General features: G+C 42.0%; 1 protein-coding gene across 5 annotated transcripts in view; it reads left to right on the top strand.

Moving 5' to 3' along the window:
• Positions 1–16,488, top strand: part of LOC135216988 (uncharacterized) — a 358,855-nt gene that overhangs the window by 51,768 nt on the left and 290,599 nt on the right. For all 5 annotated transcript variants that reach the window (XM_064252540.1, XM_064252538.1, XM_064252539.1 and 2 more), the window contains one exon: positions 6,541–8,390. In XM_064252540.1, coding sequence (XP_064108610.1) covers positions 6,541–8,390 — 1,850 coding nt within the window. The remainder of the gene's footprint in view (positions 1–6,540; positions 8,391–16,488) is intronic.

The raw sequence follows: 16,488 nt of genomic DNA, 5'->3' as shown, positions 1-16,488 counted from the left end.
GACTTGAAATCAAAATTTTTATTTTTTTTATTGTTTATTTACTATTTTACATTTTATTCTTTCATTATTCAGGAAATCGATGGGAATTAGCATTTGAATGATATTTTTGCAAATTTACAACAGGCGGCATGACTGATTAGCTTGACAAAAGAGGAAGAAATAATTATAAAGACGACAGTGACTGTCATTAGAATAGGCTGCTTGATATGGACCGAGTAATGAAGGAACTAGAACGGAGAGAAAATATAGTTACTGGCGTTTGGAAAGAGGATAAAGGACGTCAATGAAATGTGAAAATATTAATGAAATATTTGAACTTACGAAATCCCAGCGGGAAATTGAACGATTGCTGAGGAGAATGGTGAGTGACAGACTCTGGTCTCATGTGGTTGAAAAGGCAACTGAGAATTTGGCAGTACGACGAATAACGTATGAGGTAAAAGTGAGATGAAGTGATTGTTGAGCCAACACTTTCTCTCTCTAGATTCTATTACCAATGATGAGGAACCACCACAATCTTTTCATCAGAAATGAACAATCTTTCCAAAGGAACAATAAGACATTGGTAATCGCCTGTGAAATGAACACACAGTTCGTGTGAAAGATGAATCGAAAGAGCAAGAATGAATGGTGTGCATACACGATTTAAGGGACGCTGAGATGGGCTTACAATTTAGCTCTAAAGAAAATGAAAAAGTGGAGGAATTACAAGTGCCGAAGTAACGGGAGACCCGTTGGTGAAGAAGTGATTTATATGACAAAATGGCGCCAATTTGTAGAAGACAGGGATGAATGAAGAATCACATGAAAAGTGAAAGGCTGGATTTTGGGTGATGCTTTCGGTTGAGTTTGTGGCCTTTCAAGCTAAGAACTGTACTCTAAGGGATTGCATTTCTAAGTCATCAGTGAGACTATAGTAGATTCATATCAACCGTGCATTTGATGTCTTTTGAAAGACTTATCCCTCAGGCGAGGTGGAACATACATTCTGTCTATGTGAACACACTCGTGAGACTGAGAGTTTCCAGCCCTGCTATTGGCTTAACAGCCAATCAGGCGCGTCGTAAGGGACTGGCCTAGACATCAAATGCACGGTTGATGTGAATCTACGTACTATATTGGATTAGTTTCGGCTGTCATGTCTACTTTATCTGAAGTCATTCTATTTTGGGAAAATTTTTTTTGCTGATGCTGATAATAAGAATGTGGGATGATAATCTCCAGTGCAGAGCCAGGCAAAGAGCCTCTGTGAAATACCTTCACTCTTGTAACTCTTAGACAATGTGGAAGTTAGCGTTTAATATCCAAAGTAATTGCAGGTGTGTGTCAAGCGTTAATATGATAGCGTTCGATTGATGCTGAGTATAGGCACTACCGATCATTACACCATTGAGGCGGACATATCTGTCAATCAGTACTACTGTATATTCCTACTGCCACCATTGGAAAAAAGTTCTGGCTGAAATCTAGAGCCAGTTGAGATCGCATTGCTGAAGCTTGTTAGACACCTAATATTTCAGGTGCTATATCAGATCCTGATCCCAAGAAGTTAGTTGAAATGCTGATGGCTATTGTAATGAGGTATGTTCCTAGAAAGGTAATTGAATTCAGGACAGATGACCAACCATGATTTGATGATAACCTGTAGACGAAGCGCCTCAGTAGCGTGATCGGTATGGTCTTGACCTGCCACCTCAGTGGCCGCGAGTTCGAGCTTACCATTTCAAACAGACCAAATTCCATACAAGGAGACGAAATCGTTCAAATGGAAAATGCACCTGTTCCAAAGAATGCCATACGTGCAAACTGCTGGAACCACAGGCCAATTTCTATTCTCCCTGTGGTCTCCAGAGTTGCAGAAAAACCTTTTTTAAGCCACATCACAAGTATGTGGAATCTAAAGGTTTGTTATTTGATAGTCAGTATGCCATTCACAAGAGAACGTTGATAAGGGTTTTGAGTGTATAGTGATTCAAATAGATTTTAGTGCTGCTTACGATGTAGTAAATCACAGGACATTTATTTAAAAACTTCAGAATCTTGGTGTGGGTGGATATTTTTCAAATTTGGTCCAAGTACAAGTAGGCAGCAGCAAATTGCTGTTGATGCCATCTTTAGCGGAGCAAGACTTATTGTGTTGGAGTTCCAGAGGGTAGTGTTCATGGTCCACTGTTAGTTTTAGTCCATATAAGTGTCATGGTTGTTGGCCTGGAAAACAAGATTGTTCAGTATGCTGATGATGCAATATTTGTGGATGAAGTAAAATCTCCACTTGAGAGAAATGAAGCAGCCCTTATTCTCAATCGTGACATGTAGAGGATTAGCGAATGGTATAGTCGGTGGGGTTTGAGGCTGAACTTCAGTAAAACGAAAACACTATTGATTAGCAGATCTCGCACAGATTTTCCGCTCCATCTTCCCCTTCAAGGGGATGGGACTCTGCTGAATGAGTCTGAAACTTTAACTATTCTATGTGTACCGTTTGACTCGCATCTTACTTTTGGCACGCGAAAGTTAGGCATTGGACGTTAAGCCTCTTATATTTATAACAACAGAAGTAAAATTACAGCAACTTATTTTAGGTCACTTGTCCTGCCTTTACTAGGATGCTGTTCTCCGTTGTGGATGGCTGCTGCTGCCAGAAATTCATCTCTTTTAGGTAAAGTAGTTCAATGTGGTGGGTTTCTGTGTTCTAATAGTAGCAGTTATAATGCTAAAACTCCGTCTTGTTGGTGTGTTTGAATGCACACTGCGAATCCCGAAAACTTCTGAGAATTCCAAAAGCTTGTGGGAATTGCGAAGGCTTTTGGGAATTCCATAGGCTTTTGGGAATTTCGAAGGCTTCAAGACAATCTTCAGGCTTTGCCTTTGGATTTCTTGCACAATGCTAAAGAAAAGAGATTTATGGAGCTGAAGACGGCTTCACAGAGCCCTGGATCGTGAAGACTTTATAATCCAATGGGCGTTCTCCAGGAGTCCTCTTAGGAATTCCGAAGTCTTCTGGGAATTCCGAAGGCCTCTGGGAATCCCGAATGTTTCTAGGAATTCCGAAGGCTTCTGGGAATTCTGAAGGCTTCCTGGAATCCCAAAGGCTTCTGGGAATTCTGAAGGCTTCCTGGAATCCCAAAGGCTTCTGGGAATCCCGAAGGCTTCTAGGAATTCCGAAGGCTTCTGGGAATTCTGAAGGCTTCCTGGAATCCCAAAGGCTTCTGGGAATCCCGAAGGCTTTAGGAATTCCGAAGGCTTCTAGGAATTCTGAAGGCTTCCTGGAATCCCAAAGGCTTCTTGGAATTCCGAAGGCTTTCTGGAATTCCGAAGGCTTCCTGGAATTCCGAAGGGCTTCCTGGAATTCCGAAGGCTTCCCTGGTAATTCCGAAGGCTTCTGGAATTCCGAGGCTTCTGGAATTCCGAAGGCTTCTGGAATCCGAGGCTTCTGGAATTCCGAAGGCTTCCTGGAATTCCGAAGGCTTCTGTGAAATCCGAGGGCTTCCTGGAATTCCGAAGGCTTCTGGGAATCCCGAGGGCTTCTAGGAATTCCGAAGGCTTCTGGGAAATCCGAAGGCTTCCTGGAATCCCGAAGGCTTCTGGGAATTCTGAAGGCTTCCTGGAATCCCAAAGGCTTCTGGGAACTGGGAATTTGAAGGTTCCTGGAATCCCGAAGATTCCTTTGAATCCCGAAGGCTTCTGGGAATTTCGAAGGCTTCAAGACAATCTCCAGGCTCTGCCTTTGGATTTCTTGCACAATGCTAAAGAACAGAGTTTTATGGAGCTGAAGACGACTTAACGGAATCCAGGAGTCGTGAAGACGTCTTCCAGAGGTCGTTATAATCCAATGGGCGTTTCACCAGGAGTCCTTCTGGAGCCGAAGACTGCTTTAGAAGATCCTGGAGTTGTGAAGACGTCTCCAAGAAAATGTGTTACTCCAATGGGCGTTTCTCCAGGAATGCTTCAGGAGCTAAAGACGGCTTCAAAGGATCCTGGAGTCGTGAAGACGTTTAAATCCAATGGGCGTTTCTCCATGAGTCCTCCTAGGAATTCCGAAGGCTTCTAGGAATTCCGAAGGTTTCTGGGAATCCTGAGGTCTTCTGGGAATTCTGAAGGCTTTTGGGAATGTCGAAGGCTTCATGACGATCTCCAGGCTCTGAAGCCTTTGGTTGTGTATACGTAGGCAGGGAAATGCTACTTTTTCATTACAATGGCATGCATCTAACTGGCCCCGAAATTTTCAATATTAATTGACCCAACAGGTCACGGGTGGTCTATTTAGCAGTTACGACTTTACCATCGAGGGGTGGTCTCTTTGTAGTCAAATTTTTCATCAATTTTAGTTTAACAGAGATCTTTTACATTTGCAATGGTTCCCCGTGAGAAAGCAGATTCGCTGAAAAACAGCACCAAATGCAGTAAATATTCCTGACTGTCGAACTTCTCAGTTCCAGAGGTAGTTTCTTCCTCACGCCCTTGGACTTAGGAACAATCTAGCTAAAGATGTCGTGCAATTGGTGCTTTAAAAGTTCAGCAAAAATGCAGTACATTACTACCCTAATACAATTCTTCTTGTATTTTAGTAATTGATTTACATTTTTATCGTTTCATTTATGAGTTTCATTTATTTTCTCCTTTGTGATAAGCGATCCTTATTTCTGCATTTCCCCGTACTTTGTCACTTCTTTCTCATGAACACCAGAGTCTTTGGAAGCTTGTATTTCCAAGTCATTGGTCCCTGAGGGTTGCTCTTTGCGAATAAGACTCGGCTTCTGAATAATAATAATAATAATAATAATAATAATAATAATAATTTTTCAGCTTACTTTCCCTAAGTAAAAGCACAGTTAAAGACTTAACCCTCCATACATGAATAGAAGTTAACTGGACGTAGAGTTTATGGTGAATTGCATTTTTGGTCTTGAACCGAATTCTATGTCAATGACTGGCAGAGTAGTTAAAAATACACAGATGGCAGCAGACGTCTGCGGGGCATTCTCATTTTCTTGCGACGAAGTTGATCAATTCTTCTTGGCGTTTGTGTGTGCTGTTATCAGTACCTAATTCCTGGTCTGAAGCTGAATGACTAATCGTAAGTCATGGGTGTCTTGGTCTGCACCTTGTGACGCTTTAATTCTTCTAAGTGAAGATACCATTTTCTCCCTTATTCGATGAGCAGTTCTTTTCAGTCGTGAACGAAGTGCCATCACCGTCCTTAGATATAGAGAGAGGTCTGCTGCATTTCAGAATGCGATCAGAGCCTAATGTTCACGTTGCAGTTTGCATACAACAGCAATCAGGTTGCCAAATCACACGGCTGTGCTCTGCAACACATATTTGCTCTCAAAGTTACCGGAGATAGTTTTAGTTGACCTGTCCTTTTCAGGTACTTACCATTAGTCCTATCACGAGACTCGACCAGGGCATCATATTTTCATTACATATGTAGTGGGTTATCCTTTGGCTGGAGCGTTCGACCTCAGTCTGTGTCAGCGGTATAGTTAGTTCAAAGTATAATGGTTTTCAAAAGATATTTTCTTTCATATATTCTGTATTCCCACGGAGGTCGTAACCTCACTCCCATGTGTTATTTGTGGAGGCGGAGATCTTACTCAGGTCTGGAAGGCTTGTGCCTATGTTTGAGGACGCTGCTGTCTACCTGACAAAGGTTGCTCTAGTAATTAAGGAGATACTGTATTGTATGTTCTCGGAGTGCGTTCAGATGAATGCGGCTTTGGCAGCAATTATGATCTTACATCTGCTCTCTCTCTCTCTCTCTCTCTCTCTCTCTCTCTCTCTCTCTCTCTCTCTCTCTCTCTCTGCGAACATCAGGAAATCTTTGTCTCTGGCTTTTCGCCATTAGTCTTGCATGTATGATGCAGAGGTCCTCGGCTGCAAGGTCAGATGTGTTTTCAACTAACGGTTATAGTATAATGTGGTCAGTGGGATGTTTTGCACTCCCTGCCAAGGTTTCAAGTACGCACTCCGACATTCATGTGATCGAGCATTGAAAAAGTGTTTGGGTGTATGCATGTTTTTTTTTATCTATGCTCTTAAAATTTAGTCTACTATATCTTTGCTTTTATAAAGCTTATCGTCAAAATTTAGTCTACTTTATCTTTGCTTTTATGGAGCTTATTGTCAATTATTTTTATCGTTCTTTTAAATTGCTTGATTTTTTTTCCTTGCCACAGAATGACACTGATATTCTCTCTCATCTCTTTTTCTCTCCAGTCACGTTACGTGAAAAGAGTGTAATGAGTTGTCGATATAATGAATTTATGTAGAAACTAAGATTCACCACGTTTGCGCCATGAAATTAATCTTATAAAATGTTTACATTAGTCTAGCGTTTAGATTTCAAAACTTTGAGCTCAGGCGTGATACAGCATGAACTGTGTATCTTTCGCATTAAGAAATTGATATCTAGTTTACTCTCTCTCTCTCTCTCTCTCTCTCTCTCTCTCTCTCTCTCTCTCTCTCTCTCTCTCTCTCGTCGGACCCCATGAAGGTTCAGCCATTGCAGGACTAACGAAGCATTTCCTCATTTTGCAGACTGGTGTGTGCTCGTCCCTTCGGGTCCCCGTCAATTCCCCGTTGCTCTCTGCAGCCTCTTTCCCCACAGGCCGACGACATCCACGAGTTCCTGAGAAGGAACTCGGCGCCGGCGGACGCCATCAATGAACTTCTGGGGACGATTGAAGAGAGGAGTGACAGTGGGGAACGACTCCTGAAGATACAAGAGTGTTGGGAGTCCTCGGACGACAAGCTAGAGGCCGTCGATGTCATCAGGAACTACTTGAAGGAGGGAGACATCAACCACAACTCCCACACGGGAGACGGGAGTCTCTTCGAGTACGATACCGACGACAGCGACGTTGCGGAAGCCTCCTACGACATGGGGAACATCCAGGGAGCCGATGGCAAGAAGGGCGGGAAGGGGGAGAAGCAGAAAGGGAAGGAGAAGGGGCGCGGTAAGTTGACGAAGGGCAAGTCCCCCTCCAAGGCAAAACTGCATGGCAGTAAAGACACTCTGGAAGAGGGAGCGAGGTTCCCTCCGGAGGCCTCCCTCATGGGATCCTCCACGAACATCGCAGCAGCAACGGTGTCCGTCGGAGCGAAGAAATCCCATGCGCCCTCGAAGCCCACCTCCATCGTTACTGATTCTTGGAAAACGGCGAGGAAGATCGAATATGGCCAAGCTTCCCCCTCTGTTGGAAGTTCGGCCCCCGTGGCGTTCGTGGACTCGTCGTCCAGTTCGGAGTCCATATTTACGGAGGCGCGAAGTGGCGGGGGAGGCACCAATAGTATTCGCGAAGCCGTGACACCTGTTGATGGAGCGGTCACGCCCGTCTTCACTGAAACGCTCGACTTACCCATTGACTCGATTATGGCCGGGTACTGCAGTTCGAGCGACACTTCGACAGCCTCCGCCATACCTCCTGAAATGCTTAAGTATACCTCTAGTCAGAAAAGAAAGAAAACGGGAGAGGGGCTTGACGATGATAAAGCAGTGAGGAATCTGGAAACGAAAACGGCGGCGGTGGTTGATGACAATAGGAGAGAGAAAACGGGCGCTGGGTCAGGCGGGAAGAGTTCCAAGCCTCGGGGCATCCCCCCCCATCCTGCAGCCCCCGCCGCCGCCGCACAGGTAGACATCACAACAGACCCACGAGTTCAGAAGAGTCCTGCACAGGTGCTCTCACACGTTCACACGCCGCCGTCCTTGTCTTCTGATCAACAACAGCGCGAGAGTGACGATATCGCCGCCAAAACCAGTGTTCATATCGGTGCTAGTGCAGATAGTGATGTGTTGAGCCTCCGAGGGGTCGATCTCGATTTCAGTGTCTCGACCAACAATAGCAGTAGTGTTTTTTTCGAGGAGAGTGACGGAGGGGAGTTCCAGCAATCGTCCTTCTCTTCCACCCCTGCCGACCGAGGCGCCGCATCTCAGCGTCCCTCCTACAGGGGACAGCAGGGGTCGGGAACCACAACCGAGGACAGTGTAGGATCTTTCATTTGCGTCAAACTCGAGCCTGTTTCTCCGTCCCCGAGGCCCAAGAGTCAGTCCTTGGGAGACGAACTCGAGGCTCAGGATGACCCCGGGGACGACTGGACCTCGGATGGCAAACCCAGGTCATATTCCGCCGACGAGTTAGAATACGACGACGACGACGACGTCGACGACGAATTCGAGTACTTCGAAGGTGACGACGACATGCCTCAAGCCTCGGCTGCAGCAGCGGGAAGGGGCGCCAATGGCAGCGCCTTTCGGGTGTCCCGTCACCGGAAGGTGGAACTCCAGCCTGCCAAACCCTCGGCCGGTCGTGGGGTCACATCTGCTGCCAGCAACAACAACAACAGCGCTGCCAAGAACCGAGCCCTCTCGGAGAACTGCATCTCGGGTGAGTAGTACTATGCTATACTATACTATACCAGTCTTGTTTATATACCTTTGCAAGGAACCGATTCTGTCTCCTCTTGTGACTCTTGTGGTTTGCTCCTTTCTTGAGAGGAGATGGAACACCGCCTACCTTATTCAAGGTACTGGCGTTTACGTGAATGACATCTCGTTCAAAATTGTTTATTTAAATACATAATCTTTCAACTTGGTTAATGAAAATGTTCTTTGTGTAAGTAGATTGTATTGTTTTAAATACTTTGGTTACTCACAGTTGAATGTCATATGTTCTGGAGGAATCATTTAGTGTATATAGCGTTTCGAGTATATAGTGGTTTAAGTAGAACGTTGAAAGTTGTGTGTTTGGAATTACATTATAATTATTATTACTGTAAAGGATTCGTTTATCCTGACCTTGGAATTACGTTAAAAAGACTAGATTTTATATCTGTGCAGTGCCCTGATCTTTGCACTAAATGTGATAGCAGTGAATGAGAGCTCTACTATATTGATTCTGCCAATTACATTGATGAAAAATACCTCGCATAAGAAAGATGAAAGTTACACAACTTGCTTTATATAGATAACAGATAGGTTTACTTTTCCCGGACCTCCCCACGCCTTATTCCTTTAACTTTTTTTTTTTTAGTAATTTATTGTTGTCACTTATACATGCCACTCGTTGCAGTGTTAGAGGAAGTATTTTGATTCTCTCTCTCTCTCTCTCTCTCTCTCTCTCTCTCTCTCTCTCTCTCTCTCTCTCTCTCTCTCTGTCAATCCGGTGGTCCGAAGTTGATTCCCGGTTCGGCCAACGCGGAATCAGAGGAATTTATTTCTGGCGATAGAAATTCATCTCTCGATACAATGTGGTTCGGATCCCACAATAAGCTGTAGATCCCGTTGCTAGATGACTAATTTGTTCCTAGCCCCGTAAAAATATCTAATCCTTCGGGCCAGCCCTAGGAAAGATGTTCATCAGCTCAGTGGTCTGGTAAAATTAAGATATATCTCTCTCTCTCTCTCTCTCTCTCTCTCTCTCTTCTCTCATCCGAAGTTCTGTGGGGAAACTTTCGTAACATTGATTGATAAATCTTGACAATTCATTTCCAGTTCTTTCTCGACGAGTGTTCAACCAAGAGTCGCGGTGGACCTCAGAGAATGATTTATGCGAATGAAGTGCTTCTGACTCTAAAACTCCTTCTCAAACTGTATCAGTGACGAGATTTATTCGTATTTGTTTGGTAACTGCTTCCGTAATGATTCGATGGGGTTCATGATTTATGATTACTATTCGTGTTAAGAATTCGCAGTCCACTACGAAGTGATTTCTCGTGAAAAACGAGCCCCCACCTCGTCAATGGCTTCGGATTTCAATGGTTGATCATGTAACATGACGCTTTCCGAGATTCACTTTTCGGCATTTATCTAAGATAAAGCTCACACAAGTAAGAAATGCGCTGAAGTTTCTTCGGCGCAGTCTAGTTTTCGATGCAGCGTATAATCAAGTCCACCGAAAATAGATCTATCTTTCGGTGGGCTCGGTATTATGTAGTTGTCAGACGCACGATTTTGGGCAACTTTAACTGTAAAGAATATAAAAATTACTGAGGCTAGAGGGATGCAATTTGGTATGTTTGATGGTTGGAGGGTGGATGATCAACGTACCAATTCGCAGCCATCTAGCCTCAGTGGTTTTGAAGATCTGAGGGCGGACAGAAAAAGTGCCGACGGACATTATTTTCTTTGACGGAAAACTAAAACTGTATTGAAATAATTTGTGAATAAGTGGACGAGATTGTGCAAGAGAGTCTGAATCTCTCCTTTTCTCAATTGCCAGGACTCGAAACCATGAAAGGAGAAGAGTTAGTTGGTGGCAGTGTCTCCACAGCACCTTTCCCGTTGCTTTCCATTGTTTTATTCTGCTCATTTCAGTGTCAAAACGTTCCCAGGCGGCTCGAGTAACTAACCACTACTGAACAAGGGAATGTTTTCCCATGCGGAGACATTCGTCCTGACGGGGTTTTGAGACTTCTAGATAAACCGTCTCTCTCTCTCTCTCTCTCTCTCTCTCTCTCTCTCTCTCTCTCTCTCTCTCTCTCTCTCTCTCTCTCCTTACGTCATATTCAAGCCTTAGATTTACCACCGACTGTTTATACTTTTCGTTTATGCTTTTCAATGAGAGAGAACGTGAGAGGGATCATTTCTTATAGATATGAGCTATAGTAAGTTCATATCAACCGTGCATTTGATGTCTAGACCAGTCCCTTACGACGCTCCTGATTGGCTGTTGATAAGCCAATCACAGGGCTGGAAACTCAGTCTCTATCGAGAGTTCACATAGGTTGCTTCTATGTTCCACCTCTCCTGAGGGATACGTCTTTCAGGAGAGGTGGAACATACATCTTGCCTATGTGAACTCTCTCGAGGGACTGAGAGTTTCCAGCCCTGTGATAGTTATATCGGCAGCCAATCAGGAACGTCGTAAGGGACTGACCTAGACATCAAATCCACGGTTGATGTGAATTTACTATAGCACGTGGATATCAAAAGAAAGCGAGTACACAAACGGGTAATAATAATAATAACGAAGATCTTTCGCGAATAAACTAATGCCGTTAGCTTTCTATTACAGGGGCTATATTGATTTGGAATACAGGTTTTAAGTATTTTCTGTAATGCTCCGTCGATGAGCGGGACAAGTTGCAGTACACTTACGTAGCAGTAAAGACTGAAGGCGGATTAATGATTAAATAGAAACATTTTAAACAATCGGATAAAGTAAGCCGCAGCATGTTGTTTGAGGAGAGAGTGAAATGCAGGATCGGCGAACGATGTAATAAGCATTCTGTATTGAAATAGAAAGTGTAGCATATTTAAGTGCCACAATAAAAAAAAAAAATTTCTCCCTCCTGTTCACACTGATTTGAAGCGGTGGGGTCAGAGATGCTAAGGAAGTTGTGTGACGATTCCAAACACACAATTGGAGGTTTTTGGGGATCGCGAAACGGTTACTTAAATGCATTGGCGAAATCAGAATGCACATTTCCATAAGCATAGTACAACAATTCCCCCGCGATTTATTCAGTGAATGACCGGATGTTCATGTCCCGTAAGAGCGGAGTCGAAGGTAAAGATATGATCGATGATTTGAGAGTGAGAGTTGAATTCCACGTTCTGTTTCCCTTACGTGGCTTTGTGTTGGTCTATGAGAGAATAGTGCAATCCAAGGTCTAAAGAGTGCAATCATCTTTGACAGCCACCGAGAAACGGTATAAAGTAGTATTTGAAGATATACGTCACTGATATTAACGAACTTGAGCTTACAAACTGTAAAAGATTTATTCAAGTGCTGTAATCTATCGATAATAATCAAATCCGAGTGGATCTTTCTTGTTTGTCCTCCCCGGATGAGGGCGGAGTAGATAGGGGATCGGGATGATATGTGAGACATGACACATCCACCCTCCTCCCTTAACCTGTTTGTCCGCCCCGGGCTGGGGTGGAGTAGGTAGGGGATTGGAATGGTAGGGGAGACATGCCTCAGCTTCCCTCGATCCATAAACCTGTTTGTCCACCCTGGGCGGGGCAGGGTAGATATGGCATCGGGAGGGTAGGGGATAAGTTTGGTCTGTCACTTCCTGTGGGCTTAGGTCCCATACTTTTTCTTTAGCTCAGATACATTATTAATTATTACATTATTATAATATATATATATATATATATATATATATATAATATATATATATATATTTATATAATATTTCTGTAACTATAAATAAATTATTATATATATTAAATATATATATATATATATATATATATATATATATATATATATATATATGTATGTATGTATAACTGAATCACGAAAAGTTTAGGAATGTGATAAATCCATAAAATAAAGATAAATGCCACGAAAAAAAAATAAACGAAGGATCTGCAAGATCTTTCGGCTTTAAAAACCCTTTACTGAGCAGATACTGACAAAAATACGAGAAAAAGACAATACAAGAAGGTTCGTATAACTGACAGATAGGGATTATAAAGGGATTAGTACCTAGAATCCGACACACCTGGAAGATAAGAAACCTTCCCAAAGGAGCATAAACAATGGGTGCAATTAAAGGTTTAAGACAATCATCTCGGATACAATCTCCAGACAATTAAAGGATTATAGGTGACAGCTATTCGGAACTTGGTAAACAAAACCATATTCACAAAACATGACAGACATACATTACAACAAAATTTAATATCTCTAAGGCAACTGATTTTTATTTAAGTCAGTAATTATATCTTTGAGGTCATTCTTAAACATGTTACAGATACAAGGGTCTAAATGAAAAAGGCCACGACTAACATTGAAATTACAATGAAAAGTAAGTTGTATTAAAGCAGATTCTAAAAGATTTCGTGATAAGACATCTCTTGACCATGCAATTACTGAACTATCAATCCAATTAATTCGGTGGTTGTTTTCACTTAAATGAATGAATAATGCATTAGATTTTTGCCCAGTTTTTACAGAGTATTTATGCTGGCTTAGCCTTACTTCTAAGCCTTTGCTGGACTGTCCGAGATAGAATGAGGGACAACCCATACATGGAATTTTATATATTATGTTGTTGCTTTCTCTGGGGCCATTTTTTATTAACATTCCTTTTAGTGTGTTATTATAGGAAAAAACAAGGTTGACATTAAAAGCTTTTAACAATGATTTAATGGTTTCAAATCCGTTAAAATAAGGCAACTGAGAATGTTCTTAGAATTTTCTTTCTGTGTGTTATTTACAGTATAAAACTTTTTGTGGGCTTTATTATAACAAATGTCTAATATATGTGAAGGATAGCATAAATCTTTCCCTATTTTTCTTATGTCTTCAATTTCTTTATCCAAATATTGTGGACTGACAATTCGCAATGCTCGTTATTTTTCCTTCGTGGCATTTATCTTTATTATATATATATATATATATATATATATATATATATATATATATATATATATATAAAACATATGCATATATATGTTGCTTTATGCTGGCATTAACATAGTAAAACTGTTTAATCGGTTGATTTGACCAGAGTGCATTCCTTTCCTCACTTATTTGACCGAGTCGCCTTGAATAGCCTATATGCTGTCCTGCACCCGATGCCTTATTTAAGCTTTCTCTCCGTCTTCACCTAGCGGGCCCCATGTGTACTTTATCTCTCCGTGGGACGTGTGTTTCGTGTATAGGTTTTGAAGTCATCATCTCTGTGTCCGTATGTGTTCTGTGGCTGGCGCTGGAACCGGATGGACTAGCCTTGTTGCTTCACAATGAAATCGATCCGTTTCGCTGGAAAGTGGTTGTCTTTGTAGTGGGACTGATACACTCAGCAGCGAATTGAGAATCTCTCTCTCTCTCTCTCTCTCTCTCTCTCTCTCTCTCTCTCTCTCTCTCATTCTTAAGTAGAAAGTAGAATATTGAAAGGGGATATCTTTGATGAGGACTGTGTCGAGTAGGTTACGCGAAACTGGGAAAATTCAGCGCTTGTAAGCAACAAACATCTCTTGACTATCTAACCACATGCAGTGAAATTTTATCAATTTTGGTGTTTTCGCTCATTCGAGATTGTTTGTGATGTAGGTAAAGCTGCACATACCCTTTGTGTCTCTTGAAGGTATCCTTATGACTTATTTTGATCATTTACTTTGGATTGAGAACCCTGCGGAAAATATTTCGTTTCGTCTTTTGTACTCTAGGGCTATGTTGCTAAAGATGGTTCTCGTACTGGATTCATTTGAAATTACAAGAACAGCAGCGTAAATGATTAGATTACGTTGGGTCGTTGGACTTATAGTACGGGTATCACTTGGGTTTTAGTCTAAACCTGAATTATCGTGTTACTCCTCTTACTACTTGAGGTTGTCGCCAATCATGAACCGTTGTTACATTCAGTCGTCTGTAGCGGTATATGATATTGCCGAGATCAGTTGTCATTCGTGTTGAACTGCTTCGGGATGAATAGTTTCTGTTTCAAGATTTCCTTTCGTGTTGCTAATTGGCCAACGCTAAATTCAGTGCAGACACAGTGTGGAATGTGAGAGATACGATAGAGCTTAGTATTCACGACTGGTTGTTATTTTCTTAGATGTCTTCATAGCGCTCTACGGTTTTGCATGGATGAACACCTGCATTGATCACTAATGTCATACAGAAGTGTATATGGTATTTGAAACAGGTCGTCTCTCTGTTCAATTTCTTACTCCAGATCCTCCTAATGGACTCCTGTTCTAGTTTCTATTTGACTTTATTTTTGTAAAAGAGATGGCAACAATATGCAGCGTGACATCCACGTGGGTTTCGCCTTCTTTTCTCTTCATGTAAGAGTATTTATCTGTTGTGGATTACTATTCCTTCCCCCCTTTCCTTGCATCTTCTGCCATTCTTCTCTCCGGTCCGTTCGTCCTTTAATCATCTTCCCCTTGGAGTTCTCTGCAGTTCTTTCTTATTTCCTGCGCTGACTAACTGGTCGTTGTACTACTAGTCCTTTTGATTTTGATTTCCTTTCGGTTCTGTACAACAGTGCAGCTTTTTTTTATTCACCCCCAATGCTGCCTTTGTTTGTTTTTACGTACCCCATTGCAGCCTTTGTTTGTTTTTCTGTACCCCAGTGCAACCTTTGTTTTTTTTTTCTTGTTTACCCTAGTGCAGCCTTTGTTTTTTTTCCTGTACCCCAGTGCAGCCCTTGTTTGTTTTTCTGTGTCCCAATGCAAACTTTGTTTTTTTTTCTGTACCCTAGTGCAGCCTTTGTTTTTTTGTACCTTAGTGCAGCCTTTGTTTTTTGCATCTCAATGCAGCATTTGTTTGTTTGTTTGTTTTTTGTTCCCCAGTGCGGCCTTTGTTTGTTTGTTTGTTTTTTTATTCCTGTTTAGATTTTGTTTGTTCTCCCGTAGGTGAGTAGTGCTGTCAGTGCACCTCAGGTGGTGTACCGTAGGCATTACTGAAGGTTCTTTGCAGCGTCCCTTCGGCCCCTAGCTGCTGCAACCACATTCATTCCCTTATCTGTACCTCCTCCGTTCGCGTTATTTTTCTTCCACCTGACTTACAGCCTCTCTGACAAGTGTTTCACACAGTGCAACTGCTTTTGAGGTTTTCCTCTTGTTACACCTTTCAAACCTCCATACTGTAAATTTTTCTTTCAGCGCTGAATGATCCCATAGGTCCAAGTGTTTGGCCATTGGCCTCAATTCCATAATCCAGGCCTTTCTATTGACATTCATCCTCTCTTGACTTGGACTTTCAATTATTATTTTTTTTTAAATCACAACTCAGTGATTTAGGTACAAGTCCTGGCAATCACAGGACGTTTGCTAATAGTAGTCTCTGTTCCTAAAACATGATTTTCTCCGTTTCTTCTGCTCTCTCTGCATTTTATCGACAGAGCTTTCTGAACGAAAGTGTGCAGTGCAGTGGTCAGAAGAGGATGCCTTGTTTTTCAATTTCCGTGATAGTTAGACATTGTCTGTGTAAAAATTTTGAGTTCCTGAGAGATACGTAGCATTTATATCAACTTAAAATGTGCCGGTAATGTTACACGATTATGATTTTTATAGTGTTCTGTAAAAGAAAACTGCTGAGATGCTATTTGCCTGTCAGTCCGCACTTTTTCTGTCAGCCTTCAGTTCTTAAAGACTACTGAGGCTAGAGGGCTGCAAATTGGTGCGTTGATCACCCACCCTCCAGCCATTAAACATACGAAATTGCAGCCCTCTAGCCTCCTCAGTAGATTTTATTATATTTAGGTTAAAGTTAGTCATGATCGTGCTTCTGATAAAGACGTAGGTTCCAGCAACGCAGGTCAAAACCGGGCCGTGGCTGAAAGTTTCAAGAGTCGTGGCGTGAGAGTTTCATGGGCCTTTGCTTAGAGTTTCCTACAGGATTTGTTTAGTTAGTCATTTACGCTGCCACTCTTATACGGTACTAATAATTTTCTTTAATATCGAATTAACTTACATTGTTTTTGTGTGCCTTGTTATTTTATTTATTTATTTTTATTTTATTTTTATTTCTTTTTTGAGTGATGGTTACAGATCCAATCGATAGTCTAGGACCAAAG

This window comes from Macrobrachium nipponense, chromosome 7 (genome assembly GCF_015104395.2).
Source record: "Macrobrachium nipponense isolate FS-2020 chromosome 7, ASM1510439v2, whole genome shotgun sequence".
Lineage (NCBI taxonomy): Eukaryota > Metazoa > Arthropoda > Malacostraca > Decapoda > Palaemonidae > Macrobrachium > Macrobrachium nipponense.
The sequence above is the reverse complement of the archived record's forward strand: the minus strand, read 5'-3'. Positions and strand labels throughout refer to the sequence as shown.